This window comes from Prosopis cineraria, unplaced genomic scaffold, assembly GCF_029017545.1.
Source record: "Prosopis cineraria cultivar Desert tree isolate PC_DT_omini unplaced genomic scaffold, ASM2901754v1 PC3, whole genome shotgun sequence".
Classification (NCBI taxonomy): domain Eukaryota; kingdom Viridiplantae; phylum Streptophyta; class Magnoliopsida; order Fabales; family Fabaceae; genus Prosopis; species Prosopis cineraria.
In genome coordinates, this window is record NW_026555334.1 from 46,050,803 (window position 1) to 46,073,398 (window position 22,596).

General features: G+C 32.8%; 3 protein-coding genes across 3 annotated transcripts; all 3 read left to right on the plus strand.

Annotated features, from left to right (window-relative positions):
- Positions 1-6,108: 6,108 nt before the first annotated feature.
- Positions 6,109-8,765, plus strand: LOC129306378 (Golgi apparatus membrane protein-like protein ECHIDNA). The gene is made up of 6 exons (XM_054946945.1): positions 6,109-6,302; positions 6,772-6,828; positions 6,907-7,110; positions 7,275-7,334; positions 7,663-7,789; positions 8,408-8,765. The coding sequence occupies exons 1-6, from the start codon at positions 6,288-6,290 to the stop codon at positions 8,494-8,496; spliced, it is 552 nt and encodes a 183-aa protein (XP_054802920.1). The 5' UTR covers positions 6,109-6,287; the 3' UTR covers positions 8,497-8,765.
- A 3,138-nt stretch (positions 8,766-11,903) lies between these two features.
- LOC129304783 (AP-3 complex subunit mu) lies at positions 11,904-15,267 on the plus strand. The gene is made up of 8 exons (XM_054944573.1): positions 11,904-12,075; positions 12,270-12,369; positions 12,572-12,682; positions 12,759-12,848; positions 13,283-13,530; positions 14,007-14,216; positions 14,444-14,651; positions 14,789-15,267. The coding sequence occupies exons 1-8, from the start codon at positions 12,041-12,043 to the stop codon at positions 15,032-15,034; spliced, it is 1,248 nt and encodes a 415-aa protein (XP_054800548.1). The 5' UTR covers positions 11,904-12,040; the 3' UTR covers positions 15,035-15,267.
- A 2,672-nt stretch (positions 15,268-17,939) lies between these two features.
- Positions 17,940-22,392, plus strand: LOC129306667 (alkaline/neutral invertase A, mitochondrial-like). The gene is made up of 6 exons (XM_054947369.1): positions 17,940-18,962; positions 19,810-19,969; positions 20,127-20,338; positions 20,722-21,215; positions 21,331-21,379; positions 21,821-22,392. Exons 1-6 carry the CDS (start codon positions 18,249-18,251, stop codon positions 22,145-22,147), a joined length of 1,956 nt encoding a protein of 651 aa, XP_054803344.1. The 5' UTR covers positions 17,940-18,248; the 3' UTR covers positions 22,148-22,392.
- Positions 22,393-22,596: the final 204 nt, after the last annotated feature.

The following is a 22,596-nucleotide window of genomic DNA, read 5'->3' on the forward strand; positions in this document are numbered from 1 at the left end:
CATCTCGCTCCTTCCTTGCCTTTTTCTTCTCTTGAAAATGGTAAAAGTGACTGGTGAGATTCCATACAAAATCTTAATAACTAGGATGTTTAAATCAACATATAACACAATGGTAACCTACAGTCATACATGTAAAGTCTCCCTTATTAATCTATAATTAACTCCATAATCAAGGTAATTATAGGACTAACATAAATAAATTACCAAGTTTGTAAAATTTATATAAATAGGATCCTAAGTTTTTAAAACTTAAAATGCTATAAAAGCATTTCATAAACTAAAATTAGAGCAAAACATATATAAGAAAGCATAGACATTATACAAGATAAGATAACATTAAATTGAGGCCAAAAGAGGAAGAATAGTGATTTTGGAATAATACACTACAGCATACAAATTTATATTGATGCATAAAATGCAGAAACCCGTGACAGCAAGGCAGATTTTCTAACTAAACTTTTGATGTGGCTCATTTCTCCATTCGATGTCTGATTAAAGTGATTTAGGTGTCTACAAAAAGGTTTCTCCAAGCTTTAACTAATAACACTAGTTTTACATTCAAATTATTTCTCAATCAAAAGTTCTACACTAAAATGAAAACTTACCCACTTATGCTTTCAAAACATAACTAGGGTGTCTAAAATCGCCACCAAGTATAATAAGTTTACAACCACCCTAGCCCACACTCAATAGACTTAACAAGACATATGGAACACATCATAACACTTTAATAACATGCACAACACATTTCAACTCTCAACCTCTTAATCTTAAAAATGATAGGGGGAGTCTCAATCATGTAATCTCACATTTAAATCACCATAATTCGCAAATATACTCACTCCTTATTTGTACAAATATTTTGGCCCCATTTAGATTTTATATTTAATTCACATATAACCTAAGGCCTAAAACACATAACTTAGATCAAGAATTAAATAATGGAAGCAAGCAAAAATATACAATCTCCTAGTTGGCATTATCAAGATGCATTATACACATGAACTCTTAAATAAATGAGGCATATAAATCTAGGATAGAAATCCTAAGCCTTTGATTGTTTTCCTTGATCCTATCCTGATGAGTCAGTTCCTGTAATATTAAAAAAGATGGGTGAGTATAACTACTCAATAACTAAGATCAATCTAACCTATACTATTGCATATCAATTAATTATATATGCAAATGGCAATTAATAACTTCATAAACATCATATGCATATACTTTGAATATAGCCTCAGCCACAAAACTAATAACTATGTAATTGGGTATAAACATATATCATCACATAATTTCAAAATACACAAAATGAGGTTGCAATAATAATAACCATGCGCCCCTAATAGAAAACATGCTGGACCACAATAATAACAACTATATAGTCAAAAATAAAATGCATGATCAATGCCAACCTTATACCTTCCCGATACCTTTGACATGAAACCTGTGGTCATTCAATAGCTACGTCCTCAACTTGGACTAACCCAGCCTTCCACTCATGAAGAGCTGTCTGGCTAGGGCAAACCTACTCACTTGTGATTCACATTTTCTTCCAATACTAACAATTATGGGGTGTCGTATCCCTAATCTAGTTTCTGTATGAACTAGTGGAGACTAGTTAGGTTCGAGTTCCTCAAAAAATAAGTAGAATAGTTCCTGATCAACCATGGGATAATGGCTACCTCCTAATTTTAACTGTTAGTGCCAAGGCAAGCTTTCAATTTCAATAGTAAGTCACTACTACCACGTGGGTTTAACACAACTACTCCTCTTCTTATAAGCGAAATCCTGCCTAAATGATCATGCCATGCACACATTAACAATTTACATGCCATTTAACGACATTAATCATATCACATCATATTCACACAATATTCTTTCTCCATTATACTCCACATACCAAATATCACATATTTATTATTTTCATAATGGCATGCTCTCAATCATCATCATTAATCACATATGTATAAACATGCATATTGTTCTCAACAATCCAACACAATTTCACACACATAATCCATCACATTACCAAAATTTACATCAATGGGTCTTCAATTACCCAATAAATTTTAAACAGTTTAATTTAAAAAAAATTAATTGACAAACAACTATACAAATTAGATTTTTTCTCAATTACTTTAAATTTTTAAGAGGTCAAAGGTTTATCCCTCAATAGAAATTTTTTATAAGCTATATCAAAGCTTGAATGGTGCATAAAATGATTAATCTATAATTAATCATACTAATCATCATTAATATTACACAAACACTTTTTCAACTTCCATAAATCAATAATTTAATTACTAAAATTTGAATTTCTTGCACTTAAGCATAACCATCGGGTTTATTAATTTCTATTAACTTCATTTAGCTTTTATTAACTTAAACAATCACTATATAATATTCAACAATCTAAAATTACACTTTAGAAGTCTAGGATTCATCCAAAATGAATGATTATGTGTAGAATACTTAAACAACTCTCATTAGTTTCATTTAAACCAATGAATTTGGACCTATAGTCTTAAATCTAAAAATCATCATCTTTCAACCTTAAGTCTTACTTCCAAAACATATAAAGAGAAGAAGAAGAGGAAAAGAAGGTATACCTAGTTGAAATCAAGCTCTGAACACCTATAAAATGCTCAAAAGTTGATGCCCTAACAGAGAAAATACTCACTTGATCACATTTTCTCTGTTTTTAAACTGATTCACACTTTTTTAAAAAACCTGTTCAAGTGACCCAATTCACTTTCAAACCTAATCCAAAAGCTAAAGCCAAATCTAATAGCCATATCTAACTATCCTCAAACTTAATTATACTTAAATTTATATAATCACCCTTCATTAGATTAATAAATCATGAAAACATTTTTTAAAATGTTACAATACTACCCACATAGATTCAGCTTAAAGCCATATACAAGTCATCACTCAAAATTTACATCATTTTTTAAATTCCATATAATTCACAGGAAATCATGTATCATATAATGCATGCTCAAATCCCCTTATAACCTCACTGTGACCTTTGATTGATGTGAACTAGAGTTATAGTGGATTGCTCATGAGTTATAGTGGATTACATGTGTATATGTGGTTGTTTGTATATAAAGATTTACATTATATAATTGAAAAAATTGTTAGCCTAATAGCTAACTATCTTTTTAATGGCTGAGAAGATATGGGTTTAAACCCTACCTTGGCCACTTTAAAAAAATTAATTTGGACCATAGTTTCCCTTACTAAAACTTCAGTGTGTCATGATATGCCTAATTAACATTGCTAATTCAAGTAGTGAACATGAGCAAGTGCCTGACCAATACTGCCAATCTGAATGGTGAAACTAAGCGCGCGCGCACGTGCGCACATATATTTTCATATAAATTACTACTGAGGGGTGATCTTAGTAGGGTAGACCATGAATTTTCATAATATTCATATTTTTCCCTACAAGTAAACTCCCACCTTTATGCATGCATCTCCATTAATAAATTTATATATGCAAATATTTTAGAGCAATTTCTCATTTTAGAGTTCACACACAGTCTAATTCACTATGTACATCATTTCATCACATACATTATTAATTATTAATACTCCAAATAACACATAAACATGATATACATACTCAAATCATTTTCATAATGTCTCACAGAATCAACATGTCACATTTAAATTCATATTTCATAACTCAGATGCAACCCATTATTTTAGTAAGTAAAACAACATAAATAATTTCCCAAGAAATGTTACAAACTATACCATATATCAACTTAAATTCTCAATTACATCAAAGGTTTAATTTCTTACTCTTGAGTTCTATTATACTCGGAACTCGGTAGTTCCTTAGATGAACTCACATTATAGATAGGTTTTATATAAATAATTGAAACAATTAGAACTCTTTTTGAGACTCAGATGAGCAAACTCTGATAATTCAAATATGAGATCTAAGCCTAGGGCAAGATTTCAAACATTAAATTTATTGAATATAGACTTAAAAGGTGTAGATTGGTCCTAGAGGATTTACCTTAGTGAAATCTAACTCAATCGGGGCTCCTTAAGTCAATGGAGGCTAATATTAGCAGAGAGAATTTAAAAACTGCACCTCTGTAATGCTTGAAAGTGATTTTTTATTCAAGTTTTTGGCCGAGATGTCTATTTATAATTTTCCCAAAACACATTGCTCTCCTCGGCGAGATATCGCACTCACCTTAGCAAGTCCTGTACTTCTTACCTCAACGAGTGCCATAGTTTAGCCCTACTTAATTTAGGCCCTCTAGCTTTCATTCAGCCCCCAAACCTAGGGTTAACACCTTATCTTAAGAAACGCTAAGACCCTTAATCAATACTTTAACTCTTGAATTCTCAAATCTCACTAATATCTCATTTCCCAGGATCTTACACCAGGCCTGTAAGGGAATAGTCTCAACTTCAGATTGTCGAAGTTGTCATAATTGGCAATTTTATCATATTGAATAGTGAATCTACCAACGTGCTCCAATGTCGATTGTGTACCATCTCCAGAGAATAGGGTAAAGTTCAGGATTCTATAGCCTCTAGGATAAGAATTGTCTCAGTCTATATGCTTCAAGATATGGTTTCACGAATGTAGACTAGCCATTAATAGTTTAACAAGTAACTGTTTGTAAAATGATAAGTAACTATTGAACTCTTGTTAAATATTGGTATGGAAAGTGAAAACAAAGTTATATATATATATGTATGCATGTATGTATATAAAGATTTGCATTATATAATTGAAAGGAATTGCTAACCTAGTAGCTAACTATTCTTTTAATGGCCAAGAGGATGTGAGTTTGAACCCCACCTTGGCCACCTTAAAAAAAAAAAATAATGTCTCCCTCGTCGGTCTGATGATAGGTGTTAGAGCTCTAATAGGCAGTTCAGCTACTGGTATTAAAGATTCAATGGCTGGTCCAATAGGGTGTTCTAGCCACCGGTACCATTTTTTTAAATGAGGGATAATTTTATTTCTTCACACTAAAAATTAATTATGTTTTGACTCCTTAGTCCCGCAGCGTGAATTTAGAATCATTTGATCCTTGTTTGTGAATAAAATGCTTTAAAGGTCCTTCACTATGATATTCCAAAAAAAAAAAACTATTTTAGATTAAGAAGAGTCTTTTAAACAAATGATTGTATATTTTAACTCACAAATTTTATGTTTAAAATAAATTTAGTTGGAACGTAGAAAGGATTTTTTTTAAAACAGAAGGAAATCTATTATTTACTCTCAATATTTTAATGAATATTAATTAGTCTCTTGTGGAAACAATAATATATGCTAAAGTATTTTATCCCCAAAAACACGGCATAGTTAAGATAAAATGTTTTTGTTATGCTAGTGTAAACAATGGTCTCACATTTGAGTCTTGAACCTGTAACTATGTTAAATACTCATTGGGAGAATTTTGACGCCCATATAATCTTACTTAACATGGCCTAGAAATAATTGGTAACTGTATAAAAAGAATAAAAAATAAAATTATTTTACCCTCACTCAAGACACTCTCTCTGCTCTTTATTATTAGATAAACTATTATTTTTTACTTATTTTTTTTATATAAATAAAATCAACCACTTCAATAAATATTTATTTTATATTTTCTAAACTACGCTTTATAATTTATATTAACGAGAAATAATTAACGCACTTTAGTTTAATTTTTTTATTTTTAAACATAATTATTATGGTTAATCAATTTTTTTCTTTTATATATAAAAATGGAGAGAGTAGTGCATCAACCGACCACAGGACCCAAAGGGAGGTTATAGGGAAAATACAGATGAAGGATTGCTGAAAAAAGTTTATATCAATCAAGAACTCGTTGTTATCAAAATTTGAATGAAAAAAAACTCAAATAGATTGTTATTAATTTAGAACAAGTTATTGTTAAAACTTAAAAGAATAGTTACTGATAAAAGACTAACCTATATTGATAAGTATCTATTTTAATTTTAATAATAAATAATTTTTTATTAATATAAATTTCCTCTTACGGTCCTTATTTTATGTTTTTCCAAGGTTATATGGGTATTCTTACGATTATATAAAATGCTGAGGACTGTCTTGCACATCCAACTTTATTTTGGACCGTGGGGGGAGCCCAACGAACAAATACCCGAGACGAGAAGTGTCGTCTGAAACGGAAAATCGTAGGGTGCTGCGATAGAGTTCCGAGCTCATAAGATCTGTTATGCTCCTTACCGTAAGGTTTACGTCCATAATTGTTCCGAAGCTTTAATCCTTCTCGGACTACATGGATCCCAACCAGGTGACGAAACTAGTTCCATTTAAGTCTTCGATTTCGAGGCTTCTCGCTTTCGATTTTTTTGTTCAGGAATGGGTTTACGCTGTAATCTATCTCTTTGTCCCCCGCCCCCGGGTGTATGCGCCGCGATCTTTGTTAATAATAGGCTTTTGCCTATGATTAGATCTGGTTTGCAATGTTAGCCTGATGTTCCTTGGCTGAACTTTTAACGATCTATCTTTAATTATATATTTCTACGATGTTGAAGGAAATCAATATGCATGTTAAGTTGAATGCAGAGTGTGTGTTCATAATTGAGGGCTGATTGAATCAACAGATGTGGAACTCATGCCTTGGTTCAGAACTTCTTGTATATTTTGCCTTCTTTGATTAACTAGAATATTTGAGGCTCTTTGCAAGCCTTTTGTTTGTTTAGAAATCTCATACTGCTGCTTGCCCATTACATACTTATTAATTTTTCTTCCATGTGCAGCCTGTGGGTGAAAACTACGCCAATCCAAAGACTTGCTTCTTTCATGTTCTATTCAAGGTTTAACTATGTTCTTCGCACAACTTTCTTAATTAACCGTATTGACATCCTATAAATAACTCTTTTCGTATCTGGCAGGCTGCAGCCTTGGCATTTTACATTCTTTCTGCCCTTTTCGTTGATAACTTTGTCATCATATTTGTGGTGACTGTCCTTCTTGCTGCTCTCGATTTTTGGGTTGTCAAGAATGTCAGTGGGCGTATTTTAGTAGGATTGAGGTGGTGGAATGAGATAAATGATATGGGGGAAAGTGTCTGGAGATTTGAATCTCTTGACCAAGAGGTAGGTGTTCTGTAAATTTTTACGTGGTGTCATCTTCGTTGAAATAATACCTAACTCCTTGTCATCTATTATACCTACTCAATTTCATCCGGAGTACAATAGAATGTAATCCTAGTGGTCAATAGATACTTGCATCTCAGTCTTTCTCTTTTCCCCTCCTTCAGTCACTGGCCCGGATGAATAAGAAGGATTCGTGGCTTTTCTGGTGGACCCTTTACCTTGCGGTAAGAAAATATAGATTGAATACAGCATACAATACTCAGTTTTTTTATTCTTATACCTATTCAATATAGAATATCAAGTATCAATTATTGCAAAGAAGAAAATTGTTTGTTTTTTAAAAAGGGGAGGGGGTATTGAACATCCTGTTATGATCTTACTAAATGAGAGGGTTCATGTGGTGTATGAGATTCAATTTCGATCGATGATTAAATTACATATGTTGCCTCTGCTTGAACTGCTTCCTTTTCATGTATATTATTTTTACCTTTAATTCAAGCGTATGAATGTCCTTAAGCGAATCTACTCAAAGAGTGAAGTTTTTTCCCCCAGGCGATTGTATGGATCGTGTTTGGAATATTCTCACTCATAAGGCTTCAAGCTGATTATCTCCTTGTCATAGGAGTCTGTTTGACCCTAAGCATTGCAAATATTGTGGGTTTTACCAAATGCCGGAAAGGTGCGCAAGTAGTTTATTGATTTGTTTAGAATTCATATTTTTTTCTCCTATGAGTGGTGTGGAGTACCTTGGTTTCCCATCCCCCGGGAGGTCGGTATCTGGTGTTGATATCAGTTTACTACTGTTTCCGCGACATTAATTGTCAAGTTAATCATGTCATTCAAGAACGGATAATTGTGTCCTCCTGTAGATGAGGCCACTTGTACTATAACACCTCTTTCACGTTTAGGAAAAGTGGTAAATTATGACGCTGAATTTTGCTCAATTCTTGTGGAGCTGTAACAAATAAGGAATTGTGTATAGCATATTTCGCGTGAAACAACGAAGTGTGATTTTTCTAGTCAGCTCCTTGGTGGTATAGCACGGCGGGCCTCCGTTAGTCCTTAACATGACTTATTTAATGATAAAACTATGAGATTTACAAACTTGTGTCGATATTTACTGCAGCACTTCTGGCTAAATGGCTCCTGCTTCCTCTCTTTCCTGTATGTTAAGGAATCCTCTGCATGAGTTTTACCTCGAGCGTCATTATTTCATCTAACAGTTCTCTAGCTCTTTACTTGCTATCCTCTGGGAATTTGGTGTTCATCATGCTAAATATGCTTATCTTGCTCTCAGACGCTAAGAAGCAGATTCAACAATTTGCCACTCAGACAATTGCCTCGCGGTTCACATCTTCCATACAGTCAGCATTCAGTGTTGTCTGAGTTATCCGTCGCCAAAGATGGAAAAGCTAGCTGAACAAGTGCGTCATAGGATGCATTGTTATGTTTTGGTGATTTGTAAAAAACCATGTCTGCCAGCATTGGATCGGATTGAGTCTGAATTGAGCTGTCAGAGGTACGAGGCAGGATATTCTGAAATTTTGTACTTGATTATATGTAATGGATTGAGTGAGACTGATGGAATTACATAGCCGATACAATATGCCATTTCTTTATTTCAGATGGAAAAATCATATCCGTCATTTAATTTTCTTCTCTTGCGCCGGTAGTAAAAGAGTTTTCCACTGAGACTCTACAGCGAGGATTGGCAAATTACAAGTACCTTAGCTTGCTCCAAGATAGCGGAACTCACATCGATGGAACGACTGTCAATTACAGATCTTTTTAAGTTTTAACTAAAAAATTATGCCTTCGTTTTAATTTAATTAAAATATTCAATCATGATTTCTTTTATAAACTTAAATATATTTTTTATGCATAAAAAAGGTGTGACAACTTGATCTCCTGATAAGTTACTTCCTTTGATCCTCATTGCATGGCACCTGTATCATCTTACGTGATAATATACCACCCATCATCTTTACCACCCATGGCCTTTGGTAGCTTATTCAATCATCAATCAATTTATTATATAAAAGTACAATGGAGGAGCGTAATTATTTTATTAATTATTTATTGTTTATTGATATGATTTCAAATTTTCCATTTAAATCATGTATAAGTTGTAAAAATTTAAATCCTTATACAGATGGTTGAGAGTTGAGGTTAGATATATTTGAAATTAATTCTTGTAAATGTAGAGGGTAAGCCTAATTTTTATATATAATGTTATAATTTATAAATTTAAGAAGCGGATGTTAATAATTTTGAGAAAAATTAATTTTACAACGGAAATACAGAAATAGGCACCTATTTTTTTAAAGTACGAATCATTAAAACATGTTAAATTAACTTGTTTTTGGATCTCTCTATTTTGTTAGGAGTTGACATGAACAAGTGCGCGCGCGCATATATAGGAATTTAAAATTGTAAACTTTTTAAGACGAAAATGGCTTAGTGCTCAGTTGGATTTACGTTGAAAATCAATTACTTGTATAGAAATCATGTTTTGGCAAAAATTAAACATCTATGTTACATGTTAAAATAAATTATAAATTCAAAACTATGTTTTCTTAAAAATATTTAAACATCCATTATACATGCTAAAATTAATTATGAATCTAAAATTATAATTTTCTTAAAAATATTCAAACACTTCTTATTATATCAAAATCAATTATGAACAAAAAAAATATGATTTGTAAAATAATTTATATAATTTTTAGATAAATTTTTAGAAATTTATAATTGAAAAATTGAATTGAAAAGCATGTAGTAATAGCTTATGAGATAACTATGGTTTTGAATTCATAATTAATTTTGACATGTATGGAGATGTTTGAATATTTTTTAAAAAACCATAATTTTAAGTTCATAATTAATTTTAACATGTATAATTGATATTTGGATACATTTTTTTAAAAACAAGATTTTGGATTCATAATTGATTTTAACATGTAACATAGGTGTTTTGATATATTTTTACAAAATCATGGTTTTACCTTATTTTCAATTCTACTTTTCAATTTTGATTAAAATAAATCTTATTAATCAATTTTATAAACTAATTATGAACCACATAACATAATCAATTATATTAGTCAATTTTTTCCATAATCAATTATATCCAACTACAATCTAAACACATCTTTACACTTTAACAAAAGTTTTGATCAACTTAAAGACTCCCTTAACCGCTGGATTCTAGGTTCCTTGACCTAACAGAAAGCTACTGTGGGGTTAATGTCTACTATGAATGCCATGAAGGACCTGGATAAGGGTAAGAAGTATGGTAGTTGGATTGGGGTGGCTTGTGTTAGATCCATGGATGAGGTGGTAGAGGTGTGTCAGGTGGATTAGATTGAAGCAAAACTACTTCGGGAACCCAAAACACAAAATGCTAATGAACGTTGGATGGAAGAAGAACATGCCTTTCAGCACAACAAAGTTAAGGCCAAAGCTAAAGGTGCAAGTTGTGGATCTAGCGAAAAATCTGGCATCATGGGGGAAAATGGCAATTTTGGTTATAATAATTTGGGAAGGGGTTGACATGGCAGATAGATGTAATGAAAATCAAAATGATTATTCCAAGTGCATATTGTTGATATTAGTTCAAAAGCACTTACTATTATAGTGACGAGGTTCAGATTTTAGATGGCCCAAAGCTCTAGTATTTATTCAGCCCAGGGTGAAACCTCTGTTTATGGAGGCCAAGTTGATAGTCCTAGTCCATAGATGAGTGTTAGACAAATTCAAATTTAATTTATTTTTTGAGCCATCCGCTGTTACAGATGATACAAAAGTGGTCCAATTCTCTTTCAAGACTGATCCAGAGACTGTAAACAAATCCCATTTGCTGTCTCTAATCATCCTCAACTTAATCTTAACTTAAATTTACTCAATTATCTTTCATTAAATCAATTAATAAGAGAGTTAGTTTTCATGATGTCACATGAGTTTTTTTGAAGGTGGTTATCAAATTGGGGCTTTAAATGATACAAATATTACTCTCATTCCAAAAGTTGATAATCTTAAATTTGTCACTTATTTTAGACATTTAAAACTTTGTAATTTTTTCTGTAGGGTTATTTCAAAAATTTTAGCTAATCAATTGAAACCTTATCAAAACGTGTGTTTCCTCTAACCAAGGAGCCTTTGCACCTAGGGGCTTTATACGTGATAATGTAGCTCTTTCCCATGAGGTTTATCATTACTTGAGAAAAAAGAAAACTAATAAAAAGTATTAATTTGCTCGAGATATATATATGAGTGAGGCGTACAGTTGGATTCGACAGGACTTCTTGAAACTGGTTTTGCTAAAGTTCACATTTTGTTGAAAATGGGTGGGCGTAATCATGAATTGTGTAGAATCTGTTCATCTAAATCTTTGTTTGTCGAGATCTAAAGTCGCTTCCATCAAGTGGGAAAGAGGTTTGAGACAAGGGAATTCGTTATGTTCGTATCTGTTGCTCTAGTCTTTGATGTTCTATCCAAGCTTGATTCACAAACATCAAAGAATGGCCACGCAAAAAAAAAAAAAAAAAATACAGTGCAAATTTAGCTTTACTCGCAATCTCTCTATTTATTTACTTCTTATTTATTATTTTAATTTTTTTTCACTATTTGTATTTTTGTACCATAATTATATTTTCTATTTTTTTTTTCAATTACTCTTTTTTTCCAATTTTTTAAATTTTTAGGTGAATCAAATCTCTCTTTACCTAAAAAGGTAAATCGCATTTCTTTAAATTTATATTGGCTATTGGCCAATAAAATTAATCACCACCTTGCTCACGAGAAGAATGATTAATTTATCTTTTCTTCTCTCAGGACCCCCCAGGCCTTGGCATCAGGTTTTTTCGGTTCTTCGATTTGTAGTTGGAGCACCCACCTCCTTTCGATCACATAGCAGAGGACGAGATCAGAGATGCTGCAGTGCATATTTCTTCTGTCCGATTCCGGGTGAGTTGTTTTGGTGATTGCATTTAGCGAAAAATAGTGTTTTTCAGTTCTACTCTTCTAGATTGTTTAAGCATATGCTAATTAGATAATTTAATGAATTCAATGGTATAAATTCGTCAATTTCTTTCCATTTTCCGGTGTTTGATGATTGCCACTGGCATTGATTGGTCGACTCCGAAACTTTGATTGCTTAGAGAGGTCATGCTAGAGAAACAACTTACTGGGCACCGCGTAGATCGATCTATATGTGCCTGGTTTTGGGAGCAGGCCGTTTCGCAAGGTGATTCGTTCAAGGTATTTTCTTCAGTCCGACGAAGTTGTATTTGTCTGTTCATCAGTTATATTGAGATTTTTCCCCTGGTGTGCCAGTTGTATGGAGCTTACTGAGCATTATTTAGCCATTCTGTTCAGAAATTTTATTCTTTTCATATATGCTACATTTAACTTTTATCTTGCTCAATTCTGGCCTCTTTATAATACCTGTGCTTGTATACAGCAACTACCAGTAATTGCATCCCCAACACATTATCTTTTCCAAGTTTTTAGGGAGGGAATTACTTTTTTGGCGTGCACCCAAGTTGAAATGCCACCATTGATGGGCATTGAGGTAAATGTGCTGTGCAACTCATAATGTGGTGCTACATGAATCGTGCTAATTTTGTTTTTAACTATCTGATCTTTAGTTCCTTTGTAGGGTAGCTGATGTCCTCAATGATTATCTTGGAGGGTTGAACGAAGACGTGATAAAAGACAACTTTGTTATTGTATATGAGGTACTTCTGTGATATTATGATGTTGGGAATTGACATCCTTGAATCTGTACTTTGATATGAGGCACTTCTGTGATGCTTCGCTGTTGGGAATTGACATCCTTGAACCAGTGCTTTAAATATCTACTGATAGGTTGTATTTGTGCTTATTATGCATAGGTTTATGATTTTAATATATAAATTTAATTGTCAGTCAGCATTCCAGTAGCCAATTTGTTTATTTAAATTCATGGATATGAATTGTGAAGTTAATTCACTGTAACAGGGAGAAACATTCTTATGATTTACTTTCACCAAAAAAGAAAAAAAAAACGTTTCTATTCGCCTTTTACCACATTCCCATTTGAACATTTTTCTGAATTGTTGTATAACTTGTAGTTTTGTCCATTACTTTGTGTTGCATTAATGAAAAATGTCACTTCGTTTGATTCTGGCAGCTGCTAGATGAGATGATAGACAATGGCTTCCCACTAACTACTGAACCTAATATCCTTCAAGAAATGATAGCTCCCCCAAATATTGTCAGTAAAATGTTGAGCGTTGTTACTGGAAACAGTTCAAATGTGAGTGACACCCTTCCAGGTGCAACAGCATCTTGTGTACCATGGAGAACAGCAGACCTGAAGTATGCAAATAATGAAGTTTATGTAGATCTTGTTGAGGAAATGGATGCTATAATAAGCAGGTCTCAATGCTCAAACATTCCCATGCTTGTTTTTCAGTTCCCAACATTGATATTGTTTTTTGGATAGAAAAAGATCCTACTGTTGATATTCCTTTGAAGTAGCTGGAAAACCTGAAATATTACAGTGATTAAGCAATTGATTAGTTTGCCAATGACCCTGAAAAACATTGTACAGATGTGCCTCTGTGAGCTGTAAAGTGTGGGAGTCTTATATGCTCACTTTCCACTTGAATTTTTTAATTCCTCAAGGTGTATCTTGGAAGATATAGCTTGATATCTGACACGGGGTGACCTGTTTTCTGGAAATGGGATGTTGCTTAGTTTGAACCTGTGGAACTTTGACTGTTTGGTCTTGATGCAGACTTCTGAGGGGTGATTGAAGATTATTTTTAAATTATTTTATTTAAGGACACTTAACTTGCGCTTCATATCTTTCAGCTGCATGTTTTGTTTGTTACAAAGTTCTGTTCTTTCAGGGATGGAGTTCAGGTGAAATGTGAGATCAACGGTGAAGTTCAAGTAAATTCCCATATCACTGGTATTCCTGATTTGACTCTGTCATTTGCAAATCCTTCTATTCTAGATGATGTGAGGTTCCATCGCTGTGTTCGATTTCGGCCTTGGGAAGCTCATCAAATTCTCTCATTTGTGCCTCCTGATGGACAGTTTAAGCTAATGAGTTACAGGTAATTTACTTAGCTTTATGTTGATTTCTAAATCAGGATTTGAGACCACCGTGATGATAGTTAAGCTTTGTTGTCATGGTTTTGATTGTGCTCTCTACCTTGAACCAAAGTCCCGCATGTGTGAGAAGTCGCGTTAGAGAAAAGATATAATCCTGAATATTTATTTGTTTATTGGTTTTTTTGGATGTCCCATTGTATTTCAAGTGGCTAGCTTTTAACCTTTTCAGGGTCAGAAAATTGAAGAGCACCCCAATATATGTGAAGCCACAGTTAACATCAGATGGGGGAACATGTCGTGTTAACGTATTGGTTGGAATACGAAATGATCCTGGAAAGACAATTGATTCAGTTACTGTTCAGTTTATTCTTCCTCCTTGCATCTTATCAGCTGATCTCACTTCAAATCATGGAACAGTAAACATCCTCTCTGACAAGGTATCTACTTTGCATATTATCATAGCCAGTGGCAGTCTTTCTGCTAATAGATTGTCTAATGTAGACACCGAGAAGAATCACAAACTTCAGAGATCTATGATTTCAATGTATTTTCATACTTTGTCTTGTTTTCTCAGACATGCACTTGGTCCATTGGACGGATCCCAAAAGATAAAGCCCCATCAATGTCCGGAACACTTGTGCTTGAGAATGGATTGGAGCGCCTTCATGTTTTCCCAACATTTCGGGTGGGTTTTAGGATCATGGGCGTTGCCCTCTCGGGTTTGCAAATAGATAAACTGGATCTGAAGAGCGTACCCTACCGTTTCTATAAAGGCTTCCGAGCTCTTACTCGGGCAGGTGAATTTGAAGTCAGGTCATAATTTTGCATTTGCTATTGTGTTATCTGAAGTGATATTCCAGGAAACGAAATTTTGTTGCGTGTAACAAAAACCATAATGCTATTGAATTTTAGTTTGGTTGGTTTTACTTTTCATTGTGAAATAGGTTAATCATGTTTTTCTCTGCCTTTTAAATATGAGGTGAGGGTATGTGACTTGTGCATGGATGATGATGATGATGATTAAATGGAAATGGAAGATTGACTTCATTTTAATTATTGACTGAAGCTTCTGAACGATTAAGGTGACAACCTGTAGAAACTCAGCATCCAGTTATTCTGTGCTTTCAACATCATTTTCTTTAAGGCCCTCTTTTTTTATAGCTCACATTATTTTCTTATTGAAAGAAATTCTGTTTGAGACATTGTTGGGTGCTAATATCTCGTTTAATTATTAGAAAAGTATGGAATGGATTGAAAAAATAAAAGTAAAAATAAAATGATTAAAAATAATAGTGAACCATATTAATAAAGGGAAGGGGTAATTTAGTTTATGAATTTGGGAATCATAATTCATAAAATTTTGAAAGAGCGTGATGATTCTCACATTTGTAATATGTATTAGTGAGTTTTATAATGCTTATCATAACAATAAATGATGATTTACTTCATTTTTGTGTTTATTTTTTGATTCATTTCATTCATTTCTAACAATGATTTAAATGTTAGGATTGGTAGCAGTTTGCACTTCAATTTTAGTACAAAAGCAGATAGATATGTGGATTGGAGGATGCTGTACCTCTTGCGTATATTTTGCCAAATACATTTTACATGTTTACTGGCTGCAAATTTTGATGAAGTACCAAATGAAGCAAATATAAATAAGAAAAGTATTAATGTGAACTATAAAATTTATACTAAATGAATATGTAAATCATGGATAATACAAGTCATAACTCAAAATTAATGCAGAGTATGGAGTATAGTAATTAGGTATGTTTTTTTTTTTGGGCCTAAAAGTAATTAGGTATGTTATAGATAATCAATACATTAACACACTATTATTATATAAAATTTACAATAAATAATAAATAAATTATATCTTAATTTTAAATAACTTTTTTCAAACTTAATAAGGAGTTATAAAATGAAAACTAGTAGTTTTCTCATAAAAGTAGTTAATAATACCATACATGGTGGGAGATATTTGCCCTGCCAAAAAATACATCTCAGGCAATTTTAACTGTGAATATTTCCTTCAAAACACTGTGATTGTTTGAGATGTCATGTAGTTTGCTTAAATTATATTCTCTTTTATCCTTTTTATAAGTTGTTTCTAACTATTTTATCAAAATCAATAAGGGTAGTTACATTGTTGATATTGTCTTGAAAAGAAAAAAAAAATTCCATCTCACCCTTAATAAATGCATAACCTTCAAAAACATTTTTCCTCTCATATAATTTTGAAAAAATGAATCATTTGATCCTTGTAGTTTTGACTTAGTTATTATTTAATACTTGAACTTTGATTCATTATAACTCATTCGTTAAAATTTTGATTCGGTTGTAAATTAATTCCTAAAGTTTTAATCTCTTACATATTAATTTCTATATTTTTAAAAAATAAAATTATAAAGATTCAAAATATTTTATAATTTATTTCTAATATTTTAAATTATTAAACCTTTTTAATATTTATAAATATTAAAATTTTAAAATATTTTTAATTTTTATAATTTTATTACTTAAAACATAGAGATCGATATTTAACAGGCTAAAATTTCAGGGACTAACTTACAAGAGGTATAGTTTAAGGATTGATTTATCATCGAGTCAAAACTTCAAGAATTGAGTTATAACGAGTTAAAATTAAAGGATTAAGTTACAACTGAATTAAAATTACAAAAACTAAATGACTAATTTTCTCTATAATTTGTTATTTGCTACTCAAAGAAAATTGTAAAAGGGTAAAATTAAAAGAAATTCATTAATGATACACTTTTAAATGTAAAGTGACTTACAAAAAAGATAATGAATTTGTCCTAGAGGCAATATATATAGGACTAGAAGAAGTACTCACTTGTAGGCTTAAAAATTAGTTAGGGGTAAAAAAAAAAAATATTTAGGTTAGAGTAGTTGGTAAAGGAGTTTTTTTCCCCTAATTATTGTTAGGTTAAAAGCTAGATTTTAAAGCTTTTACATTAATTATGTTGAAGTCTAACCATTAACTACATTTAATGTATTTTAAATTTATTGAATAACTTATTCATCCTTTTCCATTTCCTTTTGAAATTTGATATTTTTATTATTTACAAGTTTAACATTTTTAATATTTGTAATTTATAAATACTTTAAAAACATTTAATTAATTTTTTTAGTATTTCAAAATATTTTTTACATTAATACATTAACTCTCTTATTTTTATAATTTTATTTTTAATATTTTCTTAAATTTATCATATTGTATATTTATATTTATGTGCGTGAGAGGGATGTAAAATTCATGTCATTTTTTTTGTTTTTTGCCGGCTCATGTTCTTTTTTATTATTATGCATTTAAATATTATTTTTAATTATATTATTCAAACAAATTTTAATATGTAAAATTGACTTTTTATATAAGGATATTTAAATATAAATTATATTATATTACAATAACTAACTTTTAACGTAATTTTAATTTACAAATCATAATTTATATCCTCCTCTTAAAAATATAAGATATTTTTAATTAAATATTATCTCAATAAAATAATTATTTATTTTTAAACTAACATTATTTTTTTATATTTATTTATATTAAATAATTTATAATATTTATTATTTTTAAAAAAAATAATGTTTATATTTTAAAAAATTTAAAATATTTTATATTTTTAAATAGAGAGGGTAAATATAATTTTGCAAACAGTAATTTAAACAAGCGATTGGTACGGGGAAATGTCGGTGGCCTCAGGCGCCTTGCTTTCCGAGAGATTTTTTACCTCTTCTCGCAAACGCAGAACAGAACCGCCTGAATATGTCGTCACCCTTCTTCCACGTGAACGATTTATTTCTCCAATATCTCATCTCATCAGGCTTCCGGTTATGGCTGGAAATAGTCTCGCCTTTTGAAAGGAAGATTTCCAATGCTCCTTCAATTTGTAATACCTCCCTAACATCTTTGGAAATCGCAATCGTTCTCTTTGCATTGTTAACAGGGCTCGGATTTGGTTCCTTTTTCAATTTCCTCGTTGCAATTAAACATAGTCGGCCTCATGAGCCATTTTATCATGAAAACCTCCCGTAGGATTCTCCTTCATTACCGGAATTTATCTTCTTTCGGTTTCCTACCGTCAAAGATGCACCACGCCGCGACCAGCAATTCGTCGAAAGTTCTTATCAATTTGGATCGCTGCAGTGACTACCCCTTTCGAATGATTAATTATAACCAGAAAGCTTCTTGCTTGCATTTTTTAAATTCTGGCCATTCGAGGGCAATTTTAGGGTTCTTCAATTTAAGTGCATCCGAGGTTCGCGGTTTCTCAACTTCAACTAAAACCTGTGTGAGTGAAAATAATTTTGAGAGGATTTATGTCCAGGGAGGTATAAATGTGAAACCATTAGTGGTGGAAAGAATAGATAGAGAGGAGAATATTTTAGAAGATCAAGAATCTAGGTTAAAAGTTGGTAGTGAAGATGAGATCATAGAGAAGCCAGGAGGTTTAAATGTACCTAAGGATGTGAGTTCGAAGACTACAGTGGAGGAAACAGATGCCGAAAAAGAGGCATGGAAATTATTGCAGGATGCAGTTGTGACATATTGTGGCAATCCCGTGGGGACGGTGGCAGCGACTGACTCTGGTGACAAGCAACCATTGAACTATGATCAGGTCTTTCTTCGGGACTTCATTCCTTCTGCACTTGCTTTTTTGCTTCGGGGAGAAAAAGAGATTGTCAAGAACTTTCTCCTTCACACCTTGCAATTGCAGGTAATTTAGCCTAGTGAATAGCGATGTCACATAGTAAATTAATTGAAATTAATTGTTTGATAATCATTCGTTTGTTACTGGTTACTGTTCATGCCTTTACGTCGCATATGATTTTTATGAGCTTCTTACTTTTGAGTTATTACATTTTGAATCCATCATAATTATTTAATATAGAAGAATATTTTATGCTTGATTTGTTTAAATTGTTATTGTTAGTTTATTTAATAATTAGTGACACTTTCTGGGGTTTATTTCATTTTTTGTAATTAATAAGTATACCTATAATAATTTATCTAGCCAAATAGACAATAGCCAAATAGACGAAGTGTTTCTTTGTATTGTTATTATATATTTATTATTACATCACATTTCAAATAGTTGTCCAATTTGTCAATGTTTTTCAATAAATGGATGCGTGGGCATACACAAAAAAATAAAATTCGAAATAAGTATGTATAAGAAAAAGTGAATGTGGCATCTATTGAAAGAATAATGATAAAAATCATTTGAGATAGTTTGGACATATATAGAGAAGGCTGTGGAAGGGACTGGTGAGAAGGGTGGAACAGATAATTTTGAGCCTTGTAAAGAGGGGTAGAACAAGATAAAAAAAACACTTATGAGAGTTATTGAATGAAATTTTAGTTAACAATATTCTTGAAAGCTTGGTTGATAATGGAATACAATGGAGTTGTGCAATCTATGTAACTGACCCCATCTAGTATAATAAAGCTTGTTGCTGCTGCTGCTGCTGCTGCTGCTGCTGCTGTTATTGTTTCCAATCCTGATGTATTTTGTTGTCTAATATATCGTAGTTGACGATTTTTCACCCATTTATTTTTATCAGAGTTGGGAGAAAACCGTGGATTGTTATAGTCCTGGGCAGGGCTTGATGCCTGCTAGTTTCAAAGTTAGAACCGTGCCTCTTGATGAAGAGAAGTATGAAGAAGTTTTAGATCCTGATTTTGGGGAATCAGCTATTGGTCGTGTTGCTCCTGTAGATTCAGGTTAGTATTTTGTGGCTTCTTGAATATTGAGTATCGAATGAAAGAATGATCTACAAAAATTGCTAATGCATTGTGAAGAATGTCCGTTCTCAAGAATATTATTTGACAATATCATATAGTGAGTTGCATCTATTATTTCTATGGTGGTTCTTGACAGGGTTGTGGTGGATCATCTTGTTGCGGGCTTATGGGAAACTCACTGGTGACTACAGTTTGCAAGAAAGGGTCGATGTTCAAACAGGCTTGAAAATGATCCTTAACTTGTGTTTGACTGATGGTTTTGATATGTTTCCTTCTCTGTTAGTCACAGATGGTTCTTGCATGATAGACAGGAGAATGGGCATTCATGGCCACCCGCTTGAGATTCAAGTGAGTGGTACTTAGCTATGTTTTGGTTCCATGGCTGGAAAAAATTAAAAGGAAAAGAAAAGGATATGTTTTGGTTCTTCTGGGTTTGTGCATTAGGTGCTGTATGAATTTAAAAAGCTGATGTATCTTTATTTTGTTTTACTTATAATATGATGGGGTGCCGGTGATGCATTATGTTGATCGGTTGCTCTTGGCCTAGTCTCCAGGCCTATATGCTTTTTTGACTTTTTAATTCCTGATGTTATTTGACTTCTATAGATTATCAAGTAGAAACAATTTATCTTTTGTCATTGGGTTTAAGTGGTATGGTTTCTGAATTGTTCCTCCATTGTTTTACTTATTATTCATTGTCTTTTCATTTGTTATATGGTTTTTACTTTTAGGCACTATTCTACTCGGCACTTCGCTGCTCCCGTGAGATGCTTGCCATAGATGATGGATCCAAGAATTTGGTGAGGGCTATTAACAATAGACTAAGTGCCCTGTCATTCCACATTAGAGAATACTATTGGGTGGATATGAAAAAGGTGAATGAGATATACAGGTATAAAACAGAAGAATACTCCATGGATGCCATTAACAAGTTCAATATATATCCAGATCAAATTCCTTCATGGCTAATGGATTGGATTCCAGAGGCAGGCGGGTATTTGATTGGCAACCTGCAGCCAGCTCACATGGATTTCAGGTTTTTTATGCTTGGCAATCTATGGTCTATTGTGTCTTCTTTGGGTACCCCAAAACAAAATGAGTCTATTTTAAATCTGATAGAAATGAAATGGGATGATCTTGTGGGGCATATGCCTCTTAAGATATGTTATCCTGCCTTGGAGTCTGAAGAATGGCGCATAACAACTGGCAGTGACCCAAAAAACACGTGAGTTCTTTCTCATCTATTGTTTGCTGCTTCATGACGTATCTATCTTCTTGTTATGCTTAGAATTGCTCATATGTCATGGGTCTTAACTGAAACTCTTGCTCAAATTGCGCAGGCCTTGGTCATATCACAATGGTGGATCTTGGCCAACATTGCTTTGGCAGGTGACGTTTTCCTAATTTTATAGTGTACTGCTAGGTCCATTTTGTGCTTTGTGGTATGTCTTGATGGTCCGGACTAGTGAGCGAGTAATTGCCTCCAGTCCTTGACACTGACCTTAGAGCATTAGATATATGGAGTGGCTTTGACCAGTCGCATTTTTTTACTTCCCTCTTTCCGTCCTGGATGTATTACCTGGGATGGTGAATGGTCATAAGCTAGTTTATTTGTTGAAATGACGTTTCACCCTTCCCTCCAGGTCGTACTACTCAGTTTTCTATGTTGAAAAAATTCTTGTGTTGTTATGACATTGAACAAAGGAGAGGAAAGAAAAAGGAGAGTGTTCTTACAGGTTGTCGACTATGAGGGAGAATATCTCTGCATTTAAATAGTTCGTCATAAAATGTTGGATAAAATATCTGATTTCCACCCTTTTCAAGTTTCAGTTCACGCTGGCATGCATCAAGATGGGGAGGGTAAAACTGGCTCAGAAAGCGGTTGCTTTGGCTGAAAAAAGACTGCCACGAGATTCTTGGCCTGAATATTATGACACCCGTACTGGAAAATTTATCGGAAAACAAGCACGGCTTTATCAAACATGGACAATAGCTGGGTTCCTTTCATCCAAAGTGCTCTTGAGGAATCCTGAAATGGCATGCTTACTATTCTGGGAGGAGGACTACGAAATTCTTGAGCTATGTGCTTGTGCACTTAACAAGAGTGGCAGAAAAAAATGCTCCCGTGTTGCTGCCAAGTCTCAGATTATGGTGTGATTAGGCTTTGCATTTTTTAACTGTGAAGGAAGAATGCCTCGTGTACACTAACAAAGTCAAGGGTATACCAATAGTTTATACGACACAGTGCAAATTGAATTTTGAAATTAGCCATTTATTATACCTTGCTGTAATTGCGTTTATGAAAGTTTTCTTTTTAGTAGGTGAGGGGTTTTTCCTTATTTGTATGTAAATTAACTCATGTTTATATAAGTTATTCTCATTGTTTACCTCGATAGTTTTAACTTCGCTCTTCCCTGTGTCTAATAGTTTACCTTCCCATCATTGACATTGCAATGAGATTATTAGGACATTTTTTTTATTTTATAGTCAACGTTAATCTTATAGTATAGGATGCACTAGTGCAAATATGATGGAAGATGATGTTAATGTTGGGCGTAACTATCAGAATCATGTGCGAAGGTGATATTGTTGCTCATCGATTATTA

What these genes read in the sequence shown, in the direction of transcription:
- LOC129306378 (XM_054946945.1), top strand. An exon ending in TTGAATCTCTTGACCAAGAG is followed by an intron (nt 7,111 to 7,274) that starts GTAGGTGTTCTG and finishes CCCCTCCTTCAG; the next exon opens with TCACTGGCCCGGATGAATAA. An exon ending in GGTGGACCCTTTACCTTGCG is followed by an intron (nt 7,335 to 7,662) that starts GTAAGAAAATAT and finishes TTTTTCCCCCAG; the next exon opens with GCGATTGTATGGATCGTGTT.
- LOC129304783 (XM_054944573.1), top strand. Translation starts at nt 12,041, where the DNA reads ATGCTGCAGTGCATATTTCTTCTGTCCGATTCCGG. An exon ending in CACCATTGATGGGCATTGAG is followed by an intron (nt 12,683 to 12,758) that starts GTAAATGTGCTG and finishes TCTGATCTTTAG; the next exon opens with TTCCTTTGTAGGGTAGCTGA. An exon ending in TTTAAGCTAATGAGTTACAG is followed by an intron (nt 14,217 to 14,443) that starts GTAATTTACTTA and finishes TAACCTTTTCAG; the next exon opens with GGTCAGAAAATTGAAGAGCA.
- LOC129306667 (XM_054947369.1), top strand. Translation starts at nt 18,249, where the DNA reads ATGAGCCATTTTATCATGAAAACCTCCCGTAGGATTCTCCTTCATTAC. An exon ending in TGTTGCTCCTGTAGATTCAG is followed by an intron (nt 19,970 to 20,126) that starts GTTAGTATTTTG and finishes GGTTCTTGACAG; the next exon opens with GGTTGTGGTGGATCATCTTG. An exon ending in GGCCAACATTGCTTTGGCAG is followed by an intron (nt 21,380 to 21,820) that starts GTGACGTTTTCC and finishes TTCAAGTTTCAG; the next exon opens with TTCACGCTGGCATGCATCAA.